The following is a 24,339-nucleotide window of genomic DNA, read 5'->3' as shown; positions in this document are numbered from 1 at the left end:
CATAAAACAAATTTGAAAAATTGGGGGCGGGAATTGTCCTCAAAACAACTTGAAACCATAAGTCTAGTTAAAAGGCTTGGATGAATAAATGTGTTTTTAGAGACTTTCTGAACATTGTCAGAGATGGGGAGGCTCTTATTTCAGCAGGGAGCACATTCCAGAGTCTCGGGGTGGCAACAGAGAAGACTCGTCCCTGAGTAGCCATCAAACTAGTGGCAACTGCAGACGAACCTCTCCGGATGACCTCTATGGGCAATGGAGCTCGTAGTGAAGAAGACTCCCTTAAATACTCTGGGACTAAGCTGTTTAGGGCTTTATAGGTTATAACCAGGACCTTGTATTTTGCCCAGAAACTTATTGGTAGCCAGTGTAGTTCTTTTAATATAGGAGTAATATGGTCTCTCCGAGATTACCCAGAGACCAACCTGGCTGCCACATTCTGAACCAACTGCAGTTTCCAGACTATGTACAATGGCAACCTCACATAGAGCACATTTTAGTAGTCAAGTATGGAGGATATGTACTATGGTTCTAAGGTCATTTATTTCTAGAAACAGATTTAGCTGGTGTATCAGCCAAAGCTGATAGAAAGCCCCTCTGGCCACTGGCTCAACCTGAGACACCAGGGAGAAGTTTGGATCCAGAAGCACTCCCAGACTGTGTACCTGTTCCTTCTGGGGAAATGTGACTCCATCCAGAACTAGCAGATCAAAATTGTCTCCCAAGTTCTGACCTCACAAAATAAGCACCTCCATCTTATTTGGATTCAGTCTCAGTTTGTTCTCCCTCATCCAGCCCATCACTGCCTCCAGGCAGGCATTTGGGGAGGTTATGCCTTCTCATGATGATGATGACATGGAGAAATATATTTGGGTATCATCAGTATTTTACACTCAACACTTCATAAATACCATTGTTGATTTTCAGCTTGAACAAATGTGTTAGACTAAAATATGATTGCAGATTCAGACTATTGCTTTGGGCTTCATAGATGGTACAAGGACATCTGAAATGTACTAGCCAGTTGTGCCATAGTACTGCAGTAGTTTTCTGCTTCCGACTTTGATCATGCCTCTTTGCCTTAGTGTCTGAAAACTCTTGAAACCAAACAGTAGTAGCATGCAGAGCTTTTCAAGCTTGAAGGTGAACTAGAAGTCCCATATTCAATGGCAAGAGTGGGCATTGTTGACTCCATGTGGGATTTTGTTGCTGCTTCCTTCCCATTGGTAGCAGATCCCTGACACAACTCAGTTATGCTGCTTGTACACAAAATGTTCTGGCTACAGGATATGGTGTGTTAGTCCTCTCTAGGCACCTTTTGCATTGCCCTTTCCTGACTCTCCTTTGTGTCTCTTGATTCTGGCAGTTTGGGCAATCGACTCTAGAGATTTTGATATATTTTAAGATAACAATCGAATTTTCTTCTTGAAGAGACCCTCACAATTTTGGCCTGTGCTTTATCAGTACATCTCTTTGCTCAAAGGATTGGTGTTAATTGTTAATGCTCCATAGTTCGTTGTTTAAAATATATTGATCTTGAAATTATTGATCCTTGGACTCATGGTGCTGTAGATGCCAGTGATGCATGAATATAATTCTCTGAGTATAAATCTAAACAACAAAATGTTGCTAAACAGCAAATATCAGTGCTTAAAATAAAGGTCTCAGTCATAGCATGAATGACTATTTCATTTGAGTATGGTCTGCTGTCACATATGAAGATCGTGCTGAGTGAGTTTGACCACTAAAACCTGAGAGTGTGTGTTTGAACTGCCTTAATGTGGTGTTTTTCTGAATTCTCTAGATCTCTGGATGGGCTCATGCCCTACCTGATATGGTAATCTCACATCTTTTTGGCAAGGTAAATGTTTTAAAACTCTTTGATTCCTCTTAACATTGTATGTTGTACTTCATTCAGACATACACATGCTTATCTAAACATACTTGGATTCGGAGATAGGTTTTTCTAGCAAAACTCTTCACGACATTCACATCAAAATTTTTAAAGATTCAGCTTTCTCTGAAAGTGGTGCCTCTTTCCATACGAACAAGAGGTGCTGGAGTTGACATGAAACCCTAGCTTGCCATGCCTTGGATTCAGTGCCTCATGGTCATGCGTAACTGATCATACTACTTTAGGGTTTCTTACACTGTTCAGTTGAATTACATCTCTCTTGCTCAGCTCATAAAGATACTGCTTCTAAGAGCAGCGGCAGGGCCCAGCTTGCCGTTTCAATCTGGTGAATTCTCATGTTGGAATTCAGCAATATGCATTACACTTAGAATTAAAATCAAGTCATTTGTGTAGCCCGAGTGGGAGTGTGGGTGTGAATTCAGATGATATTTCAATAGTCCTGCCTACATAAGAACAGCCCTGCTGGATCAGGCCCAAGACCCATCTAGTCCAGCATCCTGTTTCGCACAGTGGCCCACCAGATGCCGCTGGAAGCCACAGACAGGAGTTGAGGGCATGCCCTCTCTCTTGCTGTTACTCCCCCATAACTGGTACACAGGAAGACCTCCTGGTACTACAAGAAGTATAGTTGTGTAGTACACAACTGGTACTACAAGAAGTATTTACTGAACATTGCTAAAATATTTCATTGTGTAGTTTGTTTGCCTTTCCGAAACAGAGCTCCATATTTGATATTCCTACAGTCAAGTAAATTCTTAGTTGTGTAACAGTCTTGGGAGGGATTTCCTCTTTGTAAAACCACACAAGAGGTGTAGGATTGGAGATTAGGCATATATATGGGGAGTATTGGTATTGAAAAAGTCTTCTAACGTAAACAGTATACTGCCTGGAAGTTTTTCATATGAGGCTTTTATAGCCCTTTAACCTGCCTCTCCTCCGGAATGGAGAGTGTGTGTTCACATATATGCCAGATCTACCCTGAAGTCTCTGTGAATTATCGGGGAGCAGTTCACACACGATTTGGGTATTTCACTGCAAACTAGAGTTTAGCCCCACGCTAGATTTATATCTGGGGTAAAAAAATCCACTATTTGCGTCAGCTTTGGGGGACAACTTTGAGATTGCAGTAAAGCCTCCCAGTAAACTTGCGGTGAAGCCTGCTGTGTGTAAAAGCCCCTATTAAGAGAACCCAGCACTGGGTGTCATCAGATGGTATGCATTTCTAGTTTATTAGTGATATTTATCAGAGCACTTTGAAAATGCAGGATGAGATTCACAACAACCAGGATTTGATCCAAACGTATCGCCAGCACATCATGAATGATATGAATCAAAACAATCTGCATCTTTTTGTCAACTCCTACAACAGGTAAACCACTATTGGGCCCCTCCTTAAGAGTATGTCCTTGGCACCCATTTAGACCTCAGGAGGTCTTCCAGATAGTAGTTCAGTTCAGTGCTAAATTTTGGATTATTCCAAACAGACTTGCCATTTTGGTATCTACTGGGGGTGGTCCAAGACGTTATGCTGCCTGATGTCAAGGACACTATGATGGCCCCAACTGTGAATGGGTCCTCAGCATTTTCAGGCCATGCTGGCAAAGTGCTCCTAGCATCTGTGATTGAGGCTACAATCTCACCCTCATGGAAGGCCATCCCTGCATGTCACTCTTTCAAAAGAACTGAAAGCTGAAGGCTTATACCTGGCTTCAGAATTGCTTCCAGCAGTCAGGTTTTTTGTTGACTATTGCCCCCAAAATCGAGTCTTGTCCTCTTCCCTTGAAAGAGAGTGGGAGGCAGGGAGAGCCTGGGTTTTAAAAGGATGTTTGCGGTGACTTTATCTGCCTTGCAGTATCTGAGCGTCTCAAACACTGGCCTTGTTTTCGGCAACCTTGAAGGCCAGAAACATGAATGAAAGCTAGAGCTTAAAACTGACAAGCATCCATGGCCTATGCAGGCACTTTGGGGATTGCATATGGGTCACGTTTTTGCCAGTTTTAGTTGCCTTTTCAAGGCAACTGCATAGGAACTGTCTAAAGCCCTCATGCTTGCTTGTCTCCATTTTGCAGCCGAAGAGATCTAGACATTGAGCGTCCTGCACCTGGATCACAAGTTGTTACCCTACAGTAAGTATTGGTCATTTTCTGTGTGGGGAGGGAGAGCATGTGTCTTTTCTGGTTCCTTCTGGCACAAGTAACAAAGTCTTAGGAAATCATGAAAATGTTGCAATGCGCTTTTTGATGCAAGCCCGTCTGTCTGCTAAGAGATGAATTATATAAGTAACAGCACTTAATACCAGCATGACTGCTTCAGTCAATAAGCAGCTATTCAAAGTAAGTACATATGAATACTGCACTTCAAATGGATTGCTAACTAACTGAATTAGCAAATGTCGAATAGGGATGATTAAGTATCGAAGCTCAAGCATTGATTCTTGTGGCTTTTACTAGCAGTGGGATCCTGCATATACATGTATCCACATGAGTCTTCTGTCTGCATGTGTTTTCCTGAATTGAATCCTTACATTGTGTCTGGGATTCCACTTGCAGTTTTGCCCAGGCAAACTGGGCAAAGTCCCCATGTAAATATTCACATGTAATGTTAAAAAGTGAATCTGTGGTGGTAAAGCTGGTGTGTCAGAATTAGCCCTATAACTCTTGGGAATTGTAGCCACCAGCCATTTGGACAGATAGCAAGAACCTGAATGGATGGAGCCAAAGGTCACAGTGTCCTACTTTGATAGACAGAAATGTCAGGCTCATAATTAGAGCATCATCTGCAAAGGACTCCTTGTGACTTCATGCCCTGCCCTACTTGTGGTACCTTAGCAGTCTCTCCTTCTTCCCCTGCCAACTCAGCCACTTCCTCCACGGCCCTAAAAATACTATTATCTGGAACCGTAAATGTGATGAAGTGGTACCAAACTGCTTACTAAGCTCATTTATGAAAGGTGATGGTGGGTAGATCTTAGTCTCTTACCTCTGGTGACTCAACAAGCTGAAGCTTACGGGGCTCAACTGCTTAGAAATGGGCAGTAACTGGCTTATTCTTGAGCTGTCCCAGTTCTGAGACTCAGCAATGGATGTGGCTTCTTGATAACCAATTTCTTGGCATAAAAACGGCCCAGAAACATTTAATCTGAAAAACCAAATTCTCTTAGTCATAAACAGCTAAGTAAATGGAAAAGGGTGTTTGTGTGTGTGTGTGTGTGTGTGTGTGTGTGTGTGTGTGTGTGTGAAATGTAGATACCAAAAATAAAATCTTAGCTAACCATTCTGTTGGGAGGAATTAAAGGCCCATGACCTTCCTTGTTTGAAATGTCTGTCTCTTCTTATTCCATCCGTACATAAATGGCTCTACTGGGGATCACTGTAGAGGGCCTTAGTGCTTGTGCACTTATTCAGCATAGCTGCCTTGTCTAACTGCTTCTTTGATGTACACTTTACAGTGGATATGGTTGTTAGTCACCATTCGGAGAGCTAATTTCTGCCGATGGCCGAGTCATATGTCTGCTCTTTGGGAAGTCATTTGTGCTAGGGTTGTGCGGATATTTGTTTGGCTCTTCAGATTTGGTGATATTCAGTCCAAATAACTCACTGAACACACAACTGAATAGTTGGGGCTCAAATATCTCTGTTGGGTCAAAACATATTTGGAGGCTTTTTTTTCCATTTTCTTTTGGCAAATAATATACTTTGTTAAAAGTGACAAAGAGAGGGAATGAGAATATGCAGAGGGGCTGAGAGTGAAATGGACACACACAGCTGGCCAGTGACTTTGCTCTGCCCTCTGTTTCCTTTCAGTCTTGAAAAATGATGGGCTTCAGTTCCATTTAATGGGCTAGCATCCCTGTTTTGATCCCATTCTACAAAGAAGTGAAGATATCATGGGCATTTTAGTGCTTTTCTCCATTATATCCCATGGATGAATATGCAGATCCAAATACAAAAAACAGAGGGGGCAATCTGAATAGTGAATCAAGTAGCACATCCTCTGAATACTGAATCTGAATCAAATACTTGCCTGTTTGCAGAGGCCTAATCTGTACCACAAGAAATTGGGTCTGGAACGGCCTATCAGCTGCTGCCCATAACAGGGCTAATCTGTTCATGATGCTTTGGAAAGGGGTGTGAGAGAGTGTGTGTGTGTGTGTGTGTGTGCGCACACACACACACACACACACACTCTCTCTCTCTCTCTCTCTCCTTGGTGATGGTTAACCTGCCCGCATATGTGAAACTATTAGATAATTTACAGCTTTTATACAACAGCCAAGAGGCAAGAACATAAATGTCTTGTTGGAACATACCAAAAGCCCATTGAGTCCAGCATCCTGCTCCCCACAGTAGTCACCAGATGCTTTTGGAAAGCCCAGAAGTGAGACATGTGGTCGAACTGCCCTCTCTAACTGTTCCCCTGCAACTGGTATTCAGAGGCATCCTCCATGAATGTCTCTTTCTAAAGTCATCTAGGCTGGTAAATTGTAGCTGGGGATGTGGGAGTTGTAGTTCCTCAATATCTGCAGGAACCCTGGTTGGGAACCACTGGTCTGGATACTAGTATGTCACTGTGTATGGCAACCTAGTGCTTGTAAGGCAACTGTAAATTAATAAAACAATCCTAATGGCTCAAAACACAGTAAGCAGGCAGTTCCATTTCTCTGTAACACTGCCAGTTTAGCTCTGGGTTGTTGAACGGACAACCTAAAGCCTTCAGTGACTTGTTAACAACTTCCTTAAAAAAATCAAATGTTAATTACAGAACTGACTGCTATTTTAATGCTTTCCTTTTAGGTGCCCTGCACTCTTAGTGGTTGGAGACAGCTCTCCTGCAGTTGATGCTGTGGTATGTACAGTCCGAAATGTCTAGTTCCATCTTCGGCTCACACTAATCCAATGCTGGAAATAGTTTGCTCGGTTGTACTTCTGCTTGTGTTGTGGTGCTTAATCTTTGTATAGCACTTAATGTCCAGAGTGCTTTACTGCCCTGTCCTCCACAACCATGCAACGTAGCCCACTGGCCCAGGTGTGCAGATGGGGAAGCAAAGGCTGGCCTGATTATTTTTGAACCCTATTTCAAACCCAATATTCTGCTAGCTTTTGAATGGCTAATGGTAATGCATGGTGTACAGTTCATATTCCTGTATTCTTGTCTATAGCTTCACACTGGGACAGAATTAGAGAATTGATATAACTCAAGAGAAAGAAATGGAAAACATGGTATTTAAAAACTTGACCAGTTGGAGGCCCTTGTCACTATTGTCAAGTTGCTGTTGTTGTGTTCTCTTCAAAATAGCCACTTACCCCTATGGCTTAGAGTTGGTCTAATGGGAGGAGAGCTGGTCTTGTGGTAGCAAGCATGAATTGTCCCCTTTGCTAAGCTAAGCAGGGTCCACCCTGGTTTGCATATGAATGGGAGACATGTGAGATATTCCCTTTAGGGGATGAGGCTGCTCTGAGAAGAGCATCTGCATGTTTGCATGCGGAAGGTTCCAAATTACTTCCCTGGCATCTCCAAGATAGGGCTGAGGGAGACTCCCGCCTGGAGATGCCGCTGCCAGTCAGTGTAGACAATACTGAGCTAGATGGGCAAATGGTCTGACTCTGTCCAAGGTGACTTCCTGTGGCCCCATGTCTGTAACAGTTCATAATCCTGATCTCCAGTTATTGGCACACATTAACCTTTTGGTGGAAGCTACTCTAAATTTATTTCAGTCTTCTTCCAAGAAACCTGCAACCACATACATGAGCCCTATTCCTACATATTTCCAGCACTTGTACAAGTTTACACTGTACACAGGTACAGTTATTTACATGTGTTGAATGCAGGTACAGCAGTACACTTCCTATCTGTACCATGCATTGGGGTGGGGGGTGCTGTACCCAGGTTCACTTTTAAAATGAATACAGGCACAGTCATTCCCACAAAACATGTATGAGTGTACAGAATAGGGCTGTGGTCTTTCTCCACTTAACCTCAAAATCAGCCCTGTGCTATAGTCGTGTGTCTCAGCCTAACCTTGCTTAAGGCCACCTCGTAAGCTTCATGATTGTGTAGCTACTTCCCCCTAGGCACAGATCAGATCCCCTGAGCCACACTGGCTTTTCCCTGTGTGTGTTTTGCATTGGGAAGAAACCGTCAGGTTGGAGAGAATACCGCATAAAACAGCCCTTAGGAGTTTGGTTAGAGCACAATCTATCCTCTCAGTATTGGAAAGCACTGTGCACCATGTGTGAATACTCTTTGAAAAAGAAAAAGAAACACAGGAAGTCCTCTGATGTTGAAATCAGAGCTGCAGCAGAGCTGAAGACAAGTGTTTGGCTTAAATGTAAAGGGGTCGCTCACCTTCTCGTCTTCCAAACAGGTTGACTGCAATGCTAAACTTGACCCAACAAAGACCACGCTCCTAAAGGTAAGAGAAGAATTGTCAGAAAGAATCTTTATAAAAGCTAAAGAAATGAACCTTTTTCCCCTGAGCTAGCAAACACTGACAAGTGCTAATGCAGGGACTTCAAGTGGTGCAGCTGATCCTGGTTCCCCTCCTCCCCTCACTCCACAATATGCAGAGCTGCTGACCTATATTTTGACGTACTCATTAGGACTCTAAGCATTGTTAGAGGTCAGGAGATAATGCCACCAATGCTCCATTTAGAAACTCATTCCATAATGGGCTTTAATCCTGGCAAGGGTTGATTTCAGAAGGTCGTATAGCAAAGTGCAACAGTTCCTCTCCTACCATCTTTGCCCCTGAGCTAATGAGAAGGCACATTTGCACTCAGCCTAATTAAGCAAAAATCTGTTAACTCCTTCAGTGTTTATGGAGGTCTTCCAGTGATTTGACATCTCACTCATGTCAACGTTCTGTGGCTTGCCGTTACACTGCCAAGGCCCTTTATGCTAGAACAGGAGTGGGCAAACTCCACAATTTATTGTGGCTGGTGAAGATGGGAGTTATAGTTCAACAAAAGCTGGAAGGCCAGGTTTGCCCACCTCTCTGCTAGCGTATAGATCAGGGGTTCTCAAACGTGGGTCACCAGATGTTGTAGATTCTCATCCTGTTCTCATCCCCTTTGGCCCCTGTTACTGAGGGTGATGGGAGCTGAATCCAACATCAACTGGGGGCCCGAGTTTGAGAACCCCTGGTATAGATGGTTTAATTTTTTTTTAAGCTATTTAGTTAGATGGAAAGTCTGACATGGGAGATGATCAGCATGGCTGCTTCTTCAGGAGCTGAATTTACACCCTTGCACCTCTAGTCATAGTGCCTCAGTGCCTTCGTTTTCTTCATGTATCGAATCTTGACTTTTTGTTGACATACTTGTGTGCCACAGCTGGAAACTCCCGAGGAGGGGAAAACAAAATATACTTATTATGTTAAGGAACTGCTAATTGCTGATCTTTAGCAGATACTTCCCTCTTATTTATTTATTTATTTATTTATTTATTTATTTATTTATTTATTTATTTTATATACCGCCCTTCCAAAATGGCTCAGGGCGGTTTACAAAACTCTTCTGGTTTTAACCAAGGAGAATAACACATTGGGATTTTAGACAAAAATTGCTGAATTTCATTTTGTGTGGCAATAACATGTTTAGCCAAAGGAAAGGGCACTTGCATGCTCTTGTTGCTGTAGTTACTTTAATATAATTTAGTAGTCTCTGGGGAATTTTGTTAAGCTACAAAACCCAAATGTTTCGTGAATGGAAAATTCCCGGAACACTACTTTCAGGTTAAATGCCAAGCTCTGTCCTGTATGATGTGGGATACCAAACCTTCTTATATAGAGAAGTGTAACTGGCTCCTTACAATACTTGTGTATATATCCAGGTGTGGGAGTCGGTGAACATCCAGTCTGCAGCAAAAGAAAACAAAAAAATTAAATGATCTCTTTGTCAGAAACTTTAATCTGCTAACTTGGCAAAGAGGCACCTTTTACCATGGTGATTCTCTTTACTGAGCAGGGGGAGAGTAACTGGCCCTATCCACCCCCAGCACAGTACCTCCAGTGACTCTTGCTGGTGTCTATCTCATGTTTCTTTTTAGATTGTGAGCCCTTTGGGGACAGGGATCCATCTTATTTATTTGGTATTTCTCTGTGTAAACTGCCCTGAGCCATTTTTGGAAGGGCAGTATAGAAATCAAATTGATGATGATGATGATGATGTCTGGATAAAACAAACCAGTCAATAACACCTGTCTGACTGTGTAAGTAAGTAAATAAATAAAAATAATCTGACAGTGCATCTTGGTTACTGCTGGGAGCAGGTTGGCACACACCGCTGACTTGCTTACAAGGATTTATGAAGTTCATGGGGGAAAGCGGGGGTTAAGCAATGGTGTGCAAGACGCCAACAGCTGCCACGAGCAAGCCAGTCATGTGCACAGGCTCTGACCTCCTAGTCTTTGTGGGGATGGTTGCTTGTTCTTCATGTGGTTCAAGTCCATTGGTCACCTGCAGCCGGGAGATGACACACACACACACACACCCCGCCCCACTGAGGTTAAGGGTTAATGTTAAATCCTTCTGCTATCCTGGAAGCATAACATGCTTGTAACTAATCCATGAGAGGACACTAGGATATCAGTAGTACAGTAAAACACTGTTCTAGCTGTGTAGGTCATCTTTAAAAAAACAACAAACTGGCTCATTCCTGTTGGAGGCATTTGCAGTCTGCAGGGTGCAGGCGGATGCCGTTACACTTCTGATCCTTTTCCTCTTGATGCTGCCTTGGCATGCAGATGTGCCTTTCTCAGTTGACACCTTAACTGAGGCTGTCAGTTGCTGTTCTTCAGGAGAGCCCTTAAAACCTATCTGTTTGGTCTGGCCTTCCAGGGTTTTAAATGATTAACTGTTTTACATTGTTTTAAATTGTTGCCCTGATTTCCAGGGCTTTTAGCTGCTTGATTGGTTTTATTGTGTTTTAACAGTTTGGTTTTAATTGTTAATTTGTTTTAATTGTTTTTATCATGCTGTAAACCGCCCTGAGCCATTTTGGAAGGGCAGTATTCAAATCAAATCAAATCAAATCAAATCAAATCAATGAATGAATGAAAAAAACCACTGGAAGCAGGCTTCTGTCTCACTGCATGAATATTATGAATACGTTGAATATTTATATTTGTATTTGCTGTAGTCAATCCAGAAACGGAGTTTACGACTGTGTGACCTGCTGTCACACGTCTCGAGACAAAGATGTAAACAGCAGTCTGTGCTGCTGGCCAGTCACACACTGCCTTTTAGCAAAATATCTTGCTTGTGAGTAAACTGTAGATGTGTACAAAATAAAACTACCACAAGGTCCCTTAATTTTAAAGCAAACTCATTTACCTTTTTGCAGATGGCAGACTGTGGTGGTCTTCCTCAGGTTTCCCAGGTAAGATCTGAGTAGAGAGAACTCACTGTGGAGACTCCAGTTAGCTCCTCTCGCTGTCCTTCAAGAATACTGTATTCAAGTGATAATGCCTACTGTTACTAGGTTGGACCTACATACTTCCAGCCCTGCAGTGATGGCTTTCTTAAAATCCCTGTTACAAGCTGCCAACATCTATTTGTACTCCTAAAATGCCCATCTCTAAAATGACATCATAGCAGCCCCCGCAGATGATCAACTTAATTGCAGTGCACTTTTCTCTAGGGTAGTGCAGCCCACAGACCCTAAACTGTGGTAGATTGCTCAATTAAAATTGCTATTAGTAGAGCCTATTAGTATCTTGTTTCATAGTAGCAGCAATCCATGCTTATCTGAAAATATTACTGTCTTCTGTTCTCTGCTAGCCTGTTTCAGGACACAGCATAGCAGAGAACAGAAGATGGTGTTTTCAGACAAGCATGGCTTACTGCTACTGTACAGGAACATAGGAAGCTGCCATATACATATACATATACAACCATTGATCTAACTATCTATACATATCAGACCATTGATCTATCTAGCTCAGTATTGTCTTCACAGACTGGCAGTGGCTTTTCCAAGGTTGCAGGCAGGAATCATTTCAGATATGCCAGGGAGGGAACTTGGAACCCTCTGCTCTTCCCAGTGAGGCTGCATCCCCTAAGGGGAATATCTTACACAGCTCACAATTCTAGTCTCCCATTCATGTGCAACCAGGGTGGACCCTGCTTAGTTAAGGGGACAAGTCATGCTTGCTACCACAAGACCAGCTCTCCTCTATATTCATCCCTGTCTTCTCTGGGATAAGATGAGAACATATATTAAGCTTGGCTGTCTGTGTACAGCTGGAAAAGACACTGTGTGGGAGATCAGAGTCTCTCTTGGTAGAATCCTCCTAGTGCACAAAAATAGTGGGGTCTAAACTCCCCATAGCCCAAATCACTTAGTTCATTCAAATTGTACCATCAAGCTACTGTGAATCTTCTGGCTATGTAATATATTCCTGAGCAACATCCAGATTAGCTAGTCATGAATAAATACAGTTGAAATTGAGACTGAGTTAGTTGTGCCTTACTGATTTCATCGATGCTTAGTCATGACTAACCTAGTTGGGATGTTGCTCACTATTTCTAATTTGGATTTACCGCATTTATGTACTATTGTGCCAAGGCGCTCGCGGTGGATTACAATCTTTTAAAAAAACAAAAAAATACCCCTCTAATAAAACAGCAAACTTGTTTAAAGCCATTGGTGGTCACTTTTGGAGCTGAAGGCATGAGCTCCATAGCTTAAGCTTCAGCCTCTTCCCCAAGGCACACAGGTTTTAAAGTAACCCCTCTAGTCACAGACTTCTCCTCCTAAGAGAGCTCAGGGTGGCATTCATGCATTGTCCCATTTTATCCACTAGTGTGCAGGCAACACCGATCTAGGCTGGGGAGGGGTGCTATCACGTATAACCTTTTGGGTGCCATAGATGCCAGCCCCAGACCCTTCAGCAGTCAAGGGCTTGGTCATCGGGAGTTACTGATGTAGCAGATATTGCTGACAAGAGGGAGGAATAGAATGTTGCCTCCCATTTACAAGTTACTACATGCAATTAATTCAACACTATTTTCTTTTACAGCCTGCAAAGCTTGCTGAAGCTTTCAAATACTTTATACAGGGAATGGGATACAGTGAGTATATATTTTGACACAAACTAGCCATATGCTGTGGTTAGGTGCCACACTGCTGGAGCTGCAATAGAGGCTTGATATTTTTTTGTTCCAGAATTGTGGTTAGAATGTGACATGCACAGGAATGGATGGAAACCATGGGCTTGGGAAGAGGTGGTGGCCACCAGCTGGGATGGCTTTAAAAGGGGCTTAGTCAAATTCATGCAGGACAGATCTATCCATGGCTACTAGTCTGGTGGCTATAGGCCACCTCCAGCCTCAGAGGCAAGATGCTGCTAAATACCAGTTACAGGGGAGCAACAGCAGGAGAGGGGGCAAGACCTCATCTCCCTGCCTGTGAGTGTCTCAGAGGCATTTGGTGCACCACTGTAGGAAACTGGATGCTGGAATAGATGGGCTTTGGGCCTGATCCAGCAGGGTTGTTCTTATGGCTGTGTCAAGGCTGAGCATCCTTGGAACTAGTGGACTGATGTGGGGGAGAGGGCTTCTGCCTCTTTGTTGAAGAAATGGGAGGCCCTGCTTGTCCCAGATGCTTGGAAACTCCAGGGCATGAAGAATCCTCCACAAAGTGGAACAAAACGTTGACCATTTTGCTTCCTAGACCAGGTTTCTGAAGCAATATTGAACCCTAACTGCAGTGGTGGCCAGTGCTTGCTGGAGCTGAGGGTGTGGTGGGGTGTTGAAGGCAGAGGATACCTTTAAGGATCGGTAAAACCTCCCACCACTGCCCATTATCCTACAGGACCCGTTTTCCTCTCACCTCATCCCATCAGCACAGCAAAACAGCAAGCTTTTGCCATACTGATCCCACAAATGGCTGCTATGCATGCACATTGGCAGTGGGGGTGAGGTGTGGGGCAGATTGGCTGTGTGGGAGGCCAGACTGCGATGGGAGACTTTACTGATTCCTAAAAGTGTTCTCTGCCTTCTTCCACCATGGTGAGCAGCCAGGCGCCACTGGCTAACTAGCTAGACGTAACCCAGTCCCATGCCACCTCTGACTTCTGTTTTGCAAAGCTCCCTCATCTGCCCACTACTTGCCACGGGCCTTTCTGTTAAGCATTAAGGATGTTTGCCTTTTCCTCAGATTTGCATTGCCTCTACCTCTTGCCACCTGCCTTCAGGTCCCTGCATCTTGGCCTACCATCCACAGTTCTTCGCCTGCTCTATTTCAGATGGATTATTTGCAAGACTTGTATCTCGTCTTTTAGGCACAGAGGCCTTGAAATATAGTTTAAGAAAAGTGGCCATGCCACAATACAGCACAAACACGTATAGTAAACCCTGGGGAATCCATAGACTTAGATAAAGCATCCTTCAGACTAGTGGAAGGCCTTAAGAACAATCTGGCTGGCTCAGGCCCAAGTCCATCTAGCCAAACATCCCGCAGTGGCCCACCAGATGCCTCTGGGAAGCCCACAGGGAAGAGACGAAGGTGTGCCCTCTCTCATGCTGCTGCTCCCCTGCAACTGGTTTTCAGAGGTATCTTGCCTCTGAGGCTGGAGGGTGAGGCCTTATGACCTGGCCTTGCCTTCTGCTACAGCCTGGTTGAAATGGTGGCCAGAAGGTGCCATTCTTGGAAAAGCGGGGCCAGGTGGCAGTTAGATTGATGAAAGCAGTGCATCTTGGTGATGGGCCATTTGATTCAGCCACCACTCTGAGTTTTCCAATCTTTCTCTTGACCATAACTTCTGAACACTTCCGTTATCTGTACATTCTGTCTTCCGTGTAGCATATGATGATCGTTGATCTGCATAATTTGAATTGGGAAAACAATCAGGTCTGCAGGAATTAGCAGCTTCCTAACATGTAGACTTTCTTTGTAGTGCCTTCTGCAAGTATGACCAGGCTAATGAGATCCCGCACAGCATCCGGTTCCAGTACCGCATCCCTTGAAGGAGTCCGGAGCAGGACCCACACTGGTGAAGCTGCCCGGAGCCGATCCCACACCGGCGAGGGGGTCAGAAGTCGGACCCATACCGGTGATGCCTCCCGGAATCGTGCTCACACAGACACCCACATTGAGCTCACTCCTAACTCCTCAAACAATGCTGAGCAACCGAGTCCCAAATCCATGGAGGTTTCCTGTTAAATGAAAAGGGTTTGAATTGGAATTGAGATCCAACAGGCACCCACTGTGTATCACAATATTTGATATTTAACCTGAAGTGTTTACTGTAACACATCACTCTCTTCCCCACCAGCATTCGACAGGGACCAATAAACCAAACATCTCGATTGCTCTGTTTTCCTAGCAGAGATTGCTGCTATTCTTTTATCCAATTAATCTTAGATTCTTTGAAACTTGTCCAGTAGTAAAGCTAACAGCATTTGTGAGCGCCAAGATTGAAACTTAAACCTACTGAGAGTCTTGCTGAGAAAATATTTGAAGTAAATATTCTGCCTCCTGCCTCTTTTGACACTTTATTAAAACATGCCCCATTTGAGTGAGATTTGCTTTGGGTAAAGCAATGCATGATGGGAGGCTTTTTAAAAAGTTGCAGCCTCATGTTGAAGCTGGAATTACTCAAAACTGTACATATTTAAATAATCAAATGGTATTGTGCATTTTGGCCTTTTGAGTAGTGTTTAAGGCCGGTTTTCTTATGTTAATATGTGATTTAAATAGGGGACCTAATGCAACTTTCACGTAAACGAAATCTTTACGCCTCAATTTGATGTCTGAAGCTTAGTTGCAGTGTTCCCCCTTCTAGAACTTCTATTGCTTAACCAAGTAAAGGCAAAGTTCAAATCGCTATAAAAAGTATACTAGCATTCAGTCTTCGGTCTTGCATCTCATTGGGCATTTGGAGGTCGCAAAGTGACTTTTCAGAGTTGTACCACTCAGGGTGATTGTGCCTGGCTGGCAAGGAGGAGTGGCGGATGTGGCCTCTCAGTTTCTCTGCAAGTTGTCTTCTCTGGTCTCTGCTGGCCGAAAGTGTTTTTGGCAATTGTGCACATACAGGGTTCTCTAACCAAATCCAGCAGAAAATTGTCTTAGAAGGTGGAAATGTACTGTATATTCAACTACCATGCGGATCAGGCCCTAATAATTCATGATTAGGCCTGGTATGGGATAAGCACGTTCCCCAATGTTTGAGGGAAAGAGATGCAAAACTAGGCTGAAGATATAAATGACTATAAATGTAAAGGCACACATTGATTCTGCAACTTAAAGCTATCCTCCTGATGTATGCTGAGCCATATTTTGGGAAGCAGTGGGCAACCCAACAGATTTCCAGCATCGATAGGAATGTAACTTTTACAGGGGGTTTTTTGGCCGCTGGCTTTTTATCTATTTGCTACATCACAATTCTTAATATAGCTAATGATTTTCAGATATTGAGGATTTAAAGCATCGTATCTCAATGCCTGAATATCTTTGGTAGTTCAAGAGAACTGAACTCTAATGTAGGTTAATCACCTTTTTTTTAAAAAAAAATTGACAACTTGAGTTTCCCGGGTGGTTTGTAGGGAGGAACAGAAGATTGTAATTGAGAGGTTGGACTTGTCTATTTGGGGAAAGTTTATTAATGAATTATTTGTATTTATTTCAAAGAAAAAATAAATTTGTAACTTTGCAGTGGTTTGCATCTGTTCTGTCTTCTGAGCATGTTGACAATCTTTGGGGGAAATACAGGTCTTTGTTCTTTAAAATGGGCATACCCCTCTCAGTTCAGTCAACCTGCCACAACTGATGTTTGAGAAGGCAAAATATTACTTGTAGAATTATCTTTGGAACACTATAAATTGCTGCCCCTGAAGAGAGCCTTTTGTGGCTGAAATGCTTTGGGCTCAAATAAATGCTTCATAGCACCTTGAGATTTTGTGTCTCATTTTGCTTTTTTGGCTGGGTGCTTCCTGTTTTTTCTTTCATCTGCATAGACAATATTGAGCTACCTGGACCCATGAACTGACTCTGCATAAAAAGCTTCATATGTTCATAACCAATTAGACTGTACCCACACTCCTCCCCATGTGTTTAAAGGGCCCCTTGGAGTGTTGTCTGAATTGGTTTCTGTTTAGCACTAGTTCTATGGTTGTGTACTAGTCATGGTGCAAGAAATCAGAATTTGCCCCAAACTCCCAAATTGTGTAATTTTAAATTGGCACATGGTTGCCTTTCTGCAGCATAATCTGTTGGCCAAGAGACGGGCAAAGCTTGCATGGCATTCCTTAAGAGCAAGAAAAGTTTAGCAGTCTGTGTGTACCCTCAGTTCACCCATATGTGTTCATGTCCTCGTTGCCTTAAGGCCTAACATGAAGAGGAGCTGGGATTCTTGGAATATGGATTTCTGCAGGCACCATCTCTTGTATCGAGTTAATGCCTTGCTATCTCACAACTAAAATGAATTGTCTTCCATTTGCTGTTGTAGCAATTGGTACCCATGCTTTGATGCTCCAGCAAATATAGGCAATGTTTCAATTATGTGCTGTGATCCTATTTTATACTCAAGCTGCAGAAGTGCATTCTTTACATTTAGCTCTCACTGTTAATTTGGCTTACCTAGCATAATACCTTTACCCATCTGTACTTGTGAACATCTGTCAATATCCTGTACTCTCGCTAGCCTTAGAACTTGTATACTAGGAGTTCCAAAACGCTTCTAACAAAGCACTTTTTAAAAAATGCCTGCATACATTTAGCAGTTCTGGGATAAGAAGGCTGGTCCTCTTACATATCAGTAACTGGTTGGAGCAGGGATTAGGAACACAGGAAACTGCCATATACTGAGCCAGACCATTGGTCTATCTAGCTCAGTATTGTCTTCACAGACTGGCAGTGGCTTCTCCAAGGTTGCAGGCAGGAATCTCTCTCAGCCCTATCTTGGAGAAGCCAGGGAGGGAACTTGGAACCTAGATGCTCTTCACAGAGTGGCTCCATCCCCTAAGGGAAATATCTTACAGTGCTCACACTTCTAGTCTCCCTTTCATATGCAACCAGGGTGGACCCTGCTTAGTTAAGGGGTCAAGTCATGCTTGCTACCACGAAACCAGCTCTCCTCTCCTTGGGGCCCCAGAAGTTGATAGATTGCAACCCTCATCTTCCCCAGCTTCAAAGGCCTTGTGTTATCCTGCTTGTGGGACATCCAGCTGACTATTGTTGGAAGCCAGTCCCAATTCACACATTATGTTCAACACACAATCTGGGTGCCTTCGGACATAACGTGAAACTTTGGGTAGATGAACCCGTCAATATGTGAACCCAGAAGCCATTCTGCAGATGATTGTCCAGCTGTGGTTTCACCACCTCTGCCTTCTGGGCAAGAGGACTCCTGGTCTGCCAAGGCTTCATCCCAGCAAGCCCCTTGCTGCGAACATCGCCAGACTGCGGGCAAGGTGTCACAGCGTCAGTAGAGTGGCAACCATTGGCCACAATCTTCAAGGGGGCGTGCCTGGTGCGATCATGCTGCCTTGGCATGGATCACCCACCCCTGGCAGGGAAAAGACATTTAACCCCTTCCTCAATTGCTGCCCTTGCAAGAGTCCTGCAGCCATACGTTCTCACAGAAGCACAACTACTGGCACTGGGAATGGAGAGGGGCACTAGTTTTCTGTTGCTCTGGGAAGGGATCATGACTTCTTCCTGGGAGGAAGTATGGATATAAGGGCAGGCAAAGGATCCTGGGCTTTGGTCCACGATGACAAAGGATGCTCTTGGACTCGTAGACCCAGCCAAGTAGTCCTGGAAGCCTCAACACACTCCTGTGTCAGCTTTCCAATGGGGATTCACCCTCTCATGAGAGGGCCAGTCCACTAGGGAGGCCCAGAGGTTCTGTGAACTTCGGGTCTCCATTGGTCTGCACTCTCATGAGGTAGGCCACCAACTTTAGGAGGTCCTGCTGATGCTCCTCACACACACCCCGCATATCTCTGGTTAAGAATAGAACTCATACTCTGGACCTTCCCAGCTCCACTCAACCCTTCCAGACTTCCAAGCAGCCCAGTCTGCTCCATGTGTCTGAGCAATTTCAGGTGCATGGAGTTGGGAAAGACAGGGGATGAATCCTACATCCACAGCTAGACTTGCCAGGCTGGAGCCAGCATTGCGGTGTGTGTAAACTGGCTGCTGTGGGGCATCCCTGGTCGGAGCGCCCACTGCGTTCTGCATTCCCTGGCAGGCTGGTGGCCCAGCAGGGGGGAAAAAAAAAACCCCAACCCCAACACATGGGTATGTGTTGTGAGGAGACCAGACTGTTGGGGGCATTTGGACTCCTTGTTCATGGTAGTCGCCGGGACCAGGAAAAACATTGCTAGGCTATCCTTCCCTGGGGCTTGCAGAGATCTAGCAAATGGGCCGGGCAGCAACAGCCCTTGAGCCCACCTACGTGTCTCCATGGCCTGTCACTCACAGGAGGGAGCTGTCCTTGTGAGAAGGAAGTGTGCATCTATCGCACATGTCATCACACTAGGCTTTTGAGCTCCTTCCTCTCCAAACATCACACAGAACGGTTCTTCTCATGAGGTATGGCTGAGACTGGATGCTTACACCCTAGGGCAGGCCTGCTCACCTTTGGCCCTCTGACAGATGTTGGCCTACAACTCCCATAATCCCTGACTATTGGTTACTGTGGCTGGGGATTATGGGAGTTGTAGTCCAAAAACATCCGGGGGGGCCCTCTGTTGAGCAGGCCTACCCTAGGGGAAGAGATTGGGGCCCCCATCCCCTACTAGTACAAAAAATAGAGCAGAAAAGCTTAAGAATTCTGGGGCTATCTTTTAACCCAAACTTTGGGTTATCCCTTTGATGGTAGACTTTCTTTTGCTGGTGCATATGGCACCACACCAGTCTGGGGCACCTCTAAGCTGGGCAGACCAATGCTGAACATATGGATGCACGTACATATATTGGTAGACTTTAGGGGACCACTCCATACAGTTGGTGGGAGCAGCAGCATCCATGGGAAGGAAGCTGTCGAAAGGTCTTCTATGGAAACAGCAATTTTATGTCCTGCATGCCAGGCAACGTGCCAAGGGGTGCATTGCAGAGGTTGCTCAAGTAAAGCAAAAAGGTTGCAGAGAGGAGACCTGTGGGGATACGTGTTGTCTCTTTCTTTGACTGCTCAACAGGAAGGCTTCCACAGCTGGGGTTTATGCACGGCACATTGGTATTTCTGCCAAGTGATGTGGTATCACTCCCCTCGCATGTGTGACCTTCTTTGGGAAACAACCAAGTTGCCTAATTACAACGCAGCAACCCTGTTGCCAGGCAATGGCAGGAGGAGACCATAGACTGTGGAGGGTGGGGCCTATGCTCAGTGAAGCACCCAGATAGAAGTGCAGCTGGCATAGAGCTGCTGGTATGTTTCTGGGGTGTTCTGAGCTGCCCTCTCTATGGTTTTGGGAGTAGCCCCAGCACAAAACCCAGGTTACAGTGGTAGCAGAATGTGGATGGAACAGTGGCCCTATGGATCCTGGGGTTTTAACAGCATAATTCACTACAAACCAAAGGTTCAAATTCAGTTTCGGGGTCAAAAACCGACCTGCAGTTGAGTGATGAGACTGTGATTTCATGCATTCAGACAACCAGAAACATGCACCTCTGGCATGTTTGCCTCTGGCTTGCTGTTACATCCAAAGGTGGTACCTATGTGCAGTGTACATGCATGGTCTGTACCTATGAACTGTTGTGAATTCTCTCTGATAAGAGAAACCCTTTTTCATTATAGCAGAGTGCACAGAGGTACAACACAGTGGAATTTGGTTAGGCATGCATGTGTGCTGAGAATAAAATAACTTGGAGCCAGTTCATACTTTCAAATCAATATAAGGAGTATTTATTAGAGAACTCCATTCTAGATAGGAAAGTGAGGAGATAGGATCTCTAATCTATTGATCTAACTGGATGCAGATGTTGCAAGGGAGAAGGAGGGGAAGAAAAGGGAAGAGGAAGTGGCAGGAAGGAAGAAAGGAAGTCCCTGAGGTTAGCAATCTACATATCAAAGGATAGTGTCAGAGCAGTAGAGAAGCGATAACCAATGTCTTGACCTCTCTAGCCCTCTGACTCACTAGTCTGTCCTCCTATGTCATTGAGACAAGAGACGGCACATAGTCCTTCACTTCCAACATAAACAATTATTCACATAGTACCTCACGGGCCAATTCTCTCCTGGAAATGATGGGTCCTGTTGCACAACTGTATTTGTGCAACATGATGCTGGAAAGGAGCTGTCCTGTGGTGCATCGCTTTCCCAGTTGTTTGTAAGTATGCTGCAGCAGCAGCAGCAGCATGAGCAGTGTTCCTTCCACCCACAGTGCCTTGTGCAGTATATAAGCCCTATTCCTATTTGTACCCTGCACTGCATTTGAGGGGGCTTGTACCCAATTCCATTCTTAAAATAAATGCATGTACTGACAACTGCACATGCGTGTGCACATCCACACACCCCTAAGGTCAAGATAGGGCCTCAGTCTCTCTCGTCCCAAAGAGGTCATCTTTGTTTGTTAGTTTGTTTTTGATCCGTTAATGCCACTTTTAGATGAATTTACTTCTCTGGAAGCTTATGCAACATCATTGAAGGGGCGCGGGGACCTCCCTGATTTTGTTCCTGCAGAGGTATTTGGTGGTCAGTGATTCCTTGAATGCCAACTCCAAGAGGGGCGTGTGTGTCTTAAGTTACTATTAAGGATCCATTAAGGTTCTGAAACTTGGGTCCCCAGATGGTGTTGGACTAGGACTCCCATCACCCCCAACCCTAATGGTTGAAGTTTGCGAACCCAGAATCGAGGAGTAAAGTTCTCTGTTTAGCATCCATTTTTCCCTCGCGGTCTGATGCAGAAGACTCCCTCCTACAGCTCTCGCTGCAGCCGACCTGGGGGAATCCCAAAAACATTATCATTGCCCCCAAATACATTACTGTCCCACCCTTGGACTATGACTGCCTGGATAAAGGGGAAGCTGAGAGACTGGGAGGAAATATTAAATAGGCTATTCTGTTGTTGCAAGGAGTGGGGATGCCTGCCTCCTATTTCTTTATGAAAATACTAGTGTTTTCAGGCCCGTTGAAATAACGGGTGCTAGTAGGGGAGAGTTTTTCCCCCCTGCCCCACTCCTCGGCCAGAGGAGATGGAGACCGGGACCGGGGGCGAAGCGGAGGCCGTAAAAAAACAAAAACAATTGCTGCTGAGGTCGCCGCCACCACCCTCCCAACTGCCGAGACCTCCTTACCCCGGCCCACGTCAGTCGGGCGATGAAAGTCCTTAATTTGAGAGGGAGAGAGGAGCTCGCAAGCGGAGCTCCTCTCTCTGCAAAGCCTCTTCCCGAAATGGTGCTTTGGGCACAAAGGACGCCTATTGCATCCTTTGCGTCCATAGTGCCAGTTCGGGCAGAGCCTTTGCACAGAGAAGAGCTCTGTTCGCGAGCTCCTCTCTCCCTCTTAAATTAAGAACTTTCATCGCCCGACTGACGTGGGCCGGGGTAAGGAGGTCTCGGCAGTTGGGAGGGAGGGAGGGAGGGTGGCGGCGGCGACCGCAGCAGCAATTGTTGTTTTTTTTTACGGCCTCCGCTTCGCCCCCGGTCCCGGTCTCCGTCTCCTCTGGCCGAGGCGGCGGCTCTGCCGCCGCCTCGGCCAATTTCCCCCGCCGCCTCTTCCCCGGCTTTGCGGCGGCCACTTCTGGCCTTTCTGCAGCCGGGCGAAGCGACCAACATGGCTGCCTGGTTCCTGTCTCCGTTTCTGCCTCGGCCTGTTCTGGGCATGCGCGGAGCGCATGCCCAGAACGGCCAAGGGAGGCATGGATACACGCCTTGGTGTCCGTGGATGGACACCAAGGCTTTTATTAGAGAGGATACATGCATCATTATGAGAACTGGAGATTTTACATTTATAGAGAACAAACTTATGACCCTGAAAATTTTATGGAAACAAATGTGAGTAGAAGGCTGCAGTGGCAGGGAGGAATTAGTGGCTGGATAGGCTGATAATTATCTCTCAATCCAGCCCATCCTGGAAAGGGGAGCAAAAGTGCATCTCCCATCCACCAACCACATATTGTTCTCATGGAAAACAGACATGCAAATGTTGCCTTCATGCATAAAATCCAGTGAGCATAGACTGGAATCATGCCACTGGCTTCTGTATGCAGTAAAGTAAGTCAGCTGTATTGTTTTATCCTATGCATGGCAGTATTTGTATGTCCTATCTTCTTGTGGACAGCTGAGGTGGGGCTGGTGTGCTGGATGGTGGAAGGGAGACAGGTGAGCTCATACTGCTCTCTGTGTGGTGGCCTGGACCAGAAGGTCACTGTCATCCAATCTAGCCTGAAATCAGCAGGTGTTACAGCTGTATCTTTGGGTAAACAGAGTAAAGTAAAGTTGTGCCCTCGAGCTGGTGTCGACTCCTGGCGACCACAGAGCCATGTGGTTTTCTTTCTTAGAATACGGGAGGGGTAGAGTACATACACAAACACATGAGAGCTTTTTGCACTACAAACAACTTGAAGGGTGAGGATTTTCAAGATGGATTGTTAGCATTTCTGGAACTCCATTCTGTGTTGCATGGGCTTTTTCCTCCATCATCCTGTTTTGTTTTGTTCTAAAAAGTACTGGCCAACATCCTGACTAATGTGACACATGTGCGATTAAAAAAAAGCATGCATATACAGCAACGTTCCCACTTCAGCAGCACAGGCGTTTGGCTGGGTGGGGGAGGATTTTTACCAATCACCCTTTGCCCCCCCCCCCCACACACACTGTGCAGTTCTAAATGATGTCCCTGAGGGAGGCACAACCATCAGGGGCATCCTTTCAGGTGTCACAGATCACTTGCAGGAGCATCAGTGGGGACAGATGAAAATTGCCTTCCTCACCCAAAAGGCCCCACACTGCTAAAGCAGGAACCTGCTGTTTTATGCGTGTTTTCTTTGCTTGCATGTGGGTGCAGCATTAGTCAAGATATTGACTACCTCTCTGAAGAAGCTCAACTCCATAGCTATAGACATGGCAGCCGCAATTAAAGTAGAGGTCAGGGAACAGGCTAGTGTAGAATCTCAGCTCAAAGCAATCATTGCAACGTGACTATTGTCCTTCAGGCACGCCTAGTGGTATTTCTGAGCCCTGTCCTGGAAACGGATAATTGTCCCATCCAGGAGGGACGCTGGCCCTGCTCGTAGCATAAGCCGCTTAACTTTAAGACAGGCAGGGAACGATCAAATCCTTCTTGAGATAGCCAGGAGCACCTGCTGCTGTGAAAAGTCTTTGGCAGGGCTGTTGGGCAGAGAACATCAACACACTGTTGTAAGAGCCATCTTTGACACAGATCAAATCCCCGTCCGCCCCTTGCAGAAGTGGCCCGTCTGCTGCTTGTGCACTGAGGATGCAACTGGAATGACTGATTCAGGACATATAGAAAGGCAA

At 45.1% G+C, this 24,339-nt stretch overlaps 1 protein-coding gene across 5 annotated transcripts in view; it reads left to right on the top strand.

The window, feature by feature from the left end:
* The window catches only part of NDRG1 (N-myc downstream regulated 1), a 117,256-nt gene extending 100,687 nt beyond the window's left edge, over positions 1 to 16,569 (top strand). For all 5 annotated transcript variants that reach the window (XM_053248648.1, XM_053248647.1, XM_053248649.1 and 2 more), the window contains 8 exons: positions 1,805 to 1,861; positions 3,181 to 3,284; positions 3,985 to 4,041; positions 6,709 to 6,760; positions 8,280 to 8,327; positions 11,257 to 11,292; positions 12,935 to 12,986; positions 14,813 to 16,569. In XM_053248648.1, coding sequence (XP_053104623.1) covers positions 1,805 to 1,861; positions 3,181 to 3,284; positions 3,985 to 4,041; positions 6,709 to 6,760; positions 8,280 to 8,327; positions 11,257 to 11,292; positions 12,935 to 12,986; positions 14,813 to 15,078 — 672 coding nt within the window. In that variant the 3' untranslated portion in view covers positions 15,079 to 16,569. The remainder of the gene's footprint in view (positions 1 to 1,804; positions 1,862 to 3,180; positions 3,285 to 3,984; positions 4,042 to 6,708; positions 6,761 to 8,279; positions 8,328 to 11,256; positions 11,293 to 12,934; positions 12,987 to 14,812) is intronic.
* The last annotated feature ends 7,770 nt before the right edge of the window (positions 16,570 to 24,339 follow it).

Source organism: Hemicordylus capensis, chromosome 4 (genome assembly GCF_027244095.1).
Source record: "Hemicordylus capensis ecotype Gifberg chromosome 4, rHemCap1.1.pri, whole genome shotgun sequence".
In the NCBI taxonomy this organism is placed as follows: Eukaryota; Metazoa; Chordata; class Lepidosauria; order Squamata; family Cordylidae; genus Hemicordylus; species Hemicordylus capensis.
This window is presented reverse-complemented; position numbering and strand designations above follow the sequence as displayed.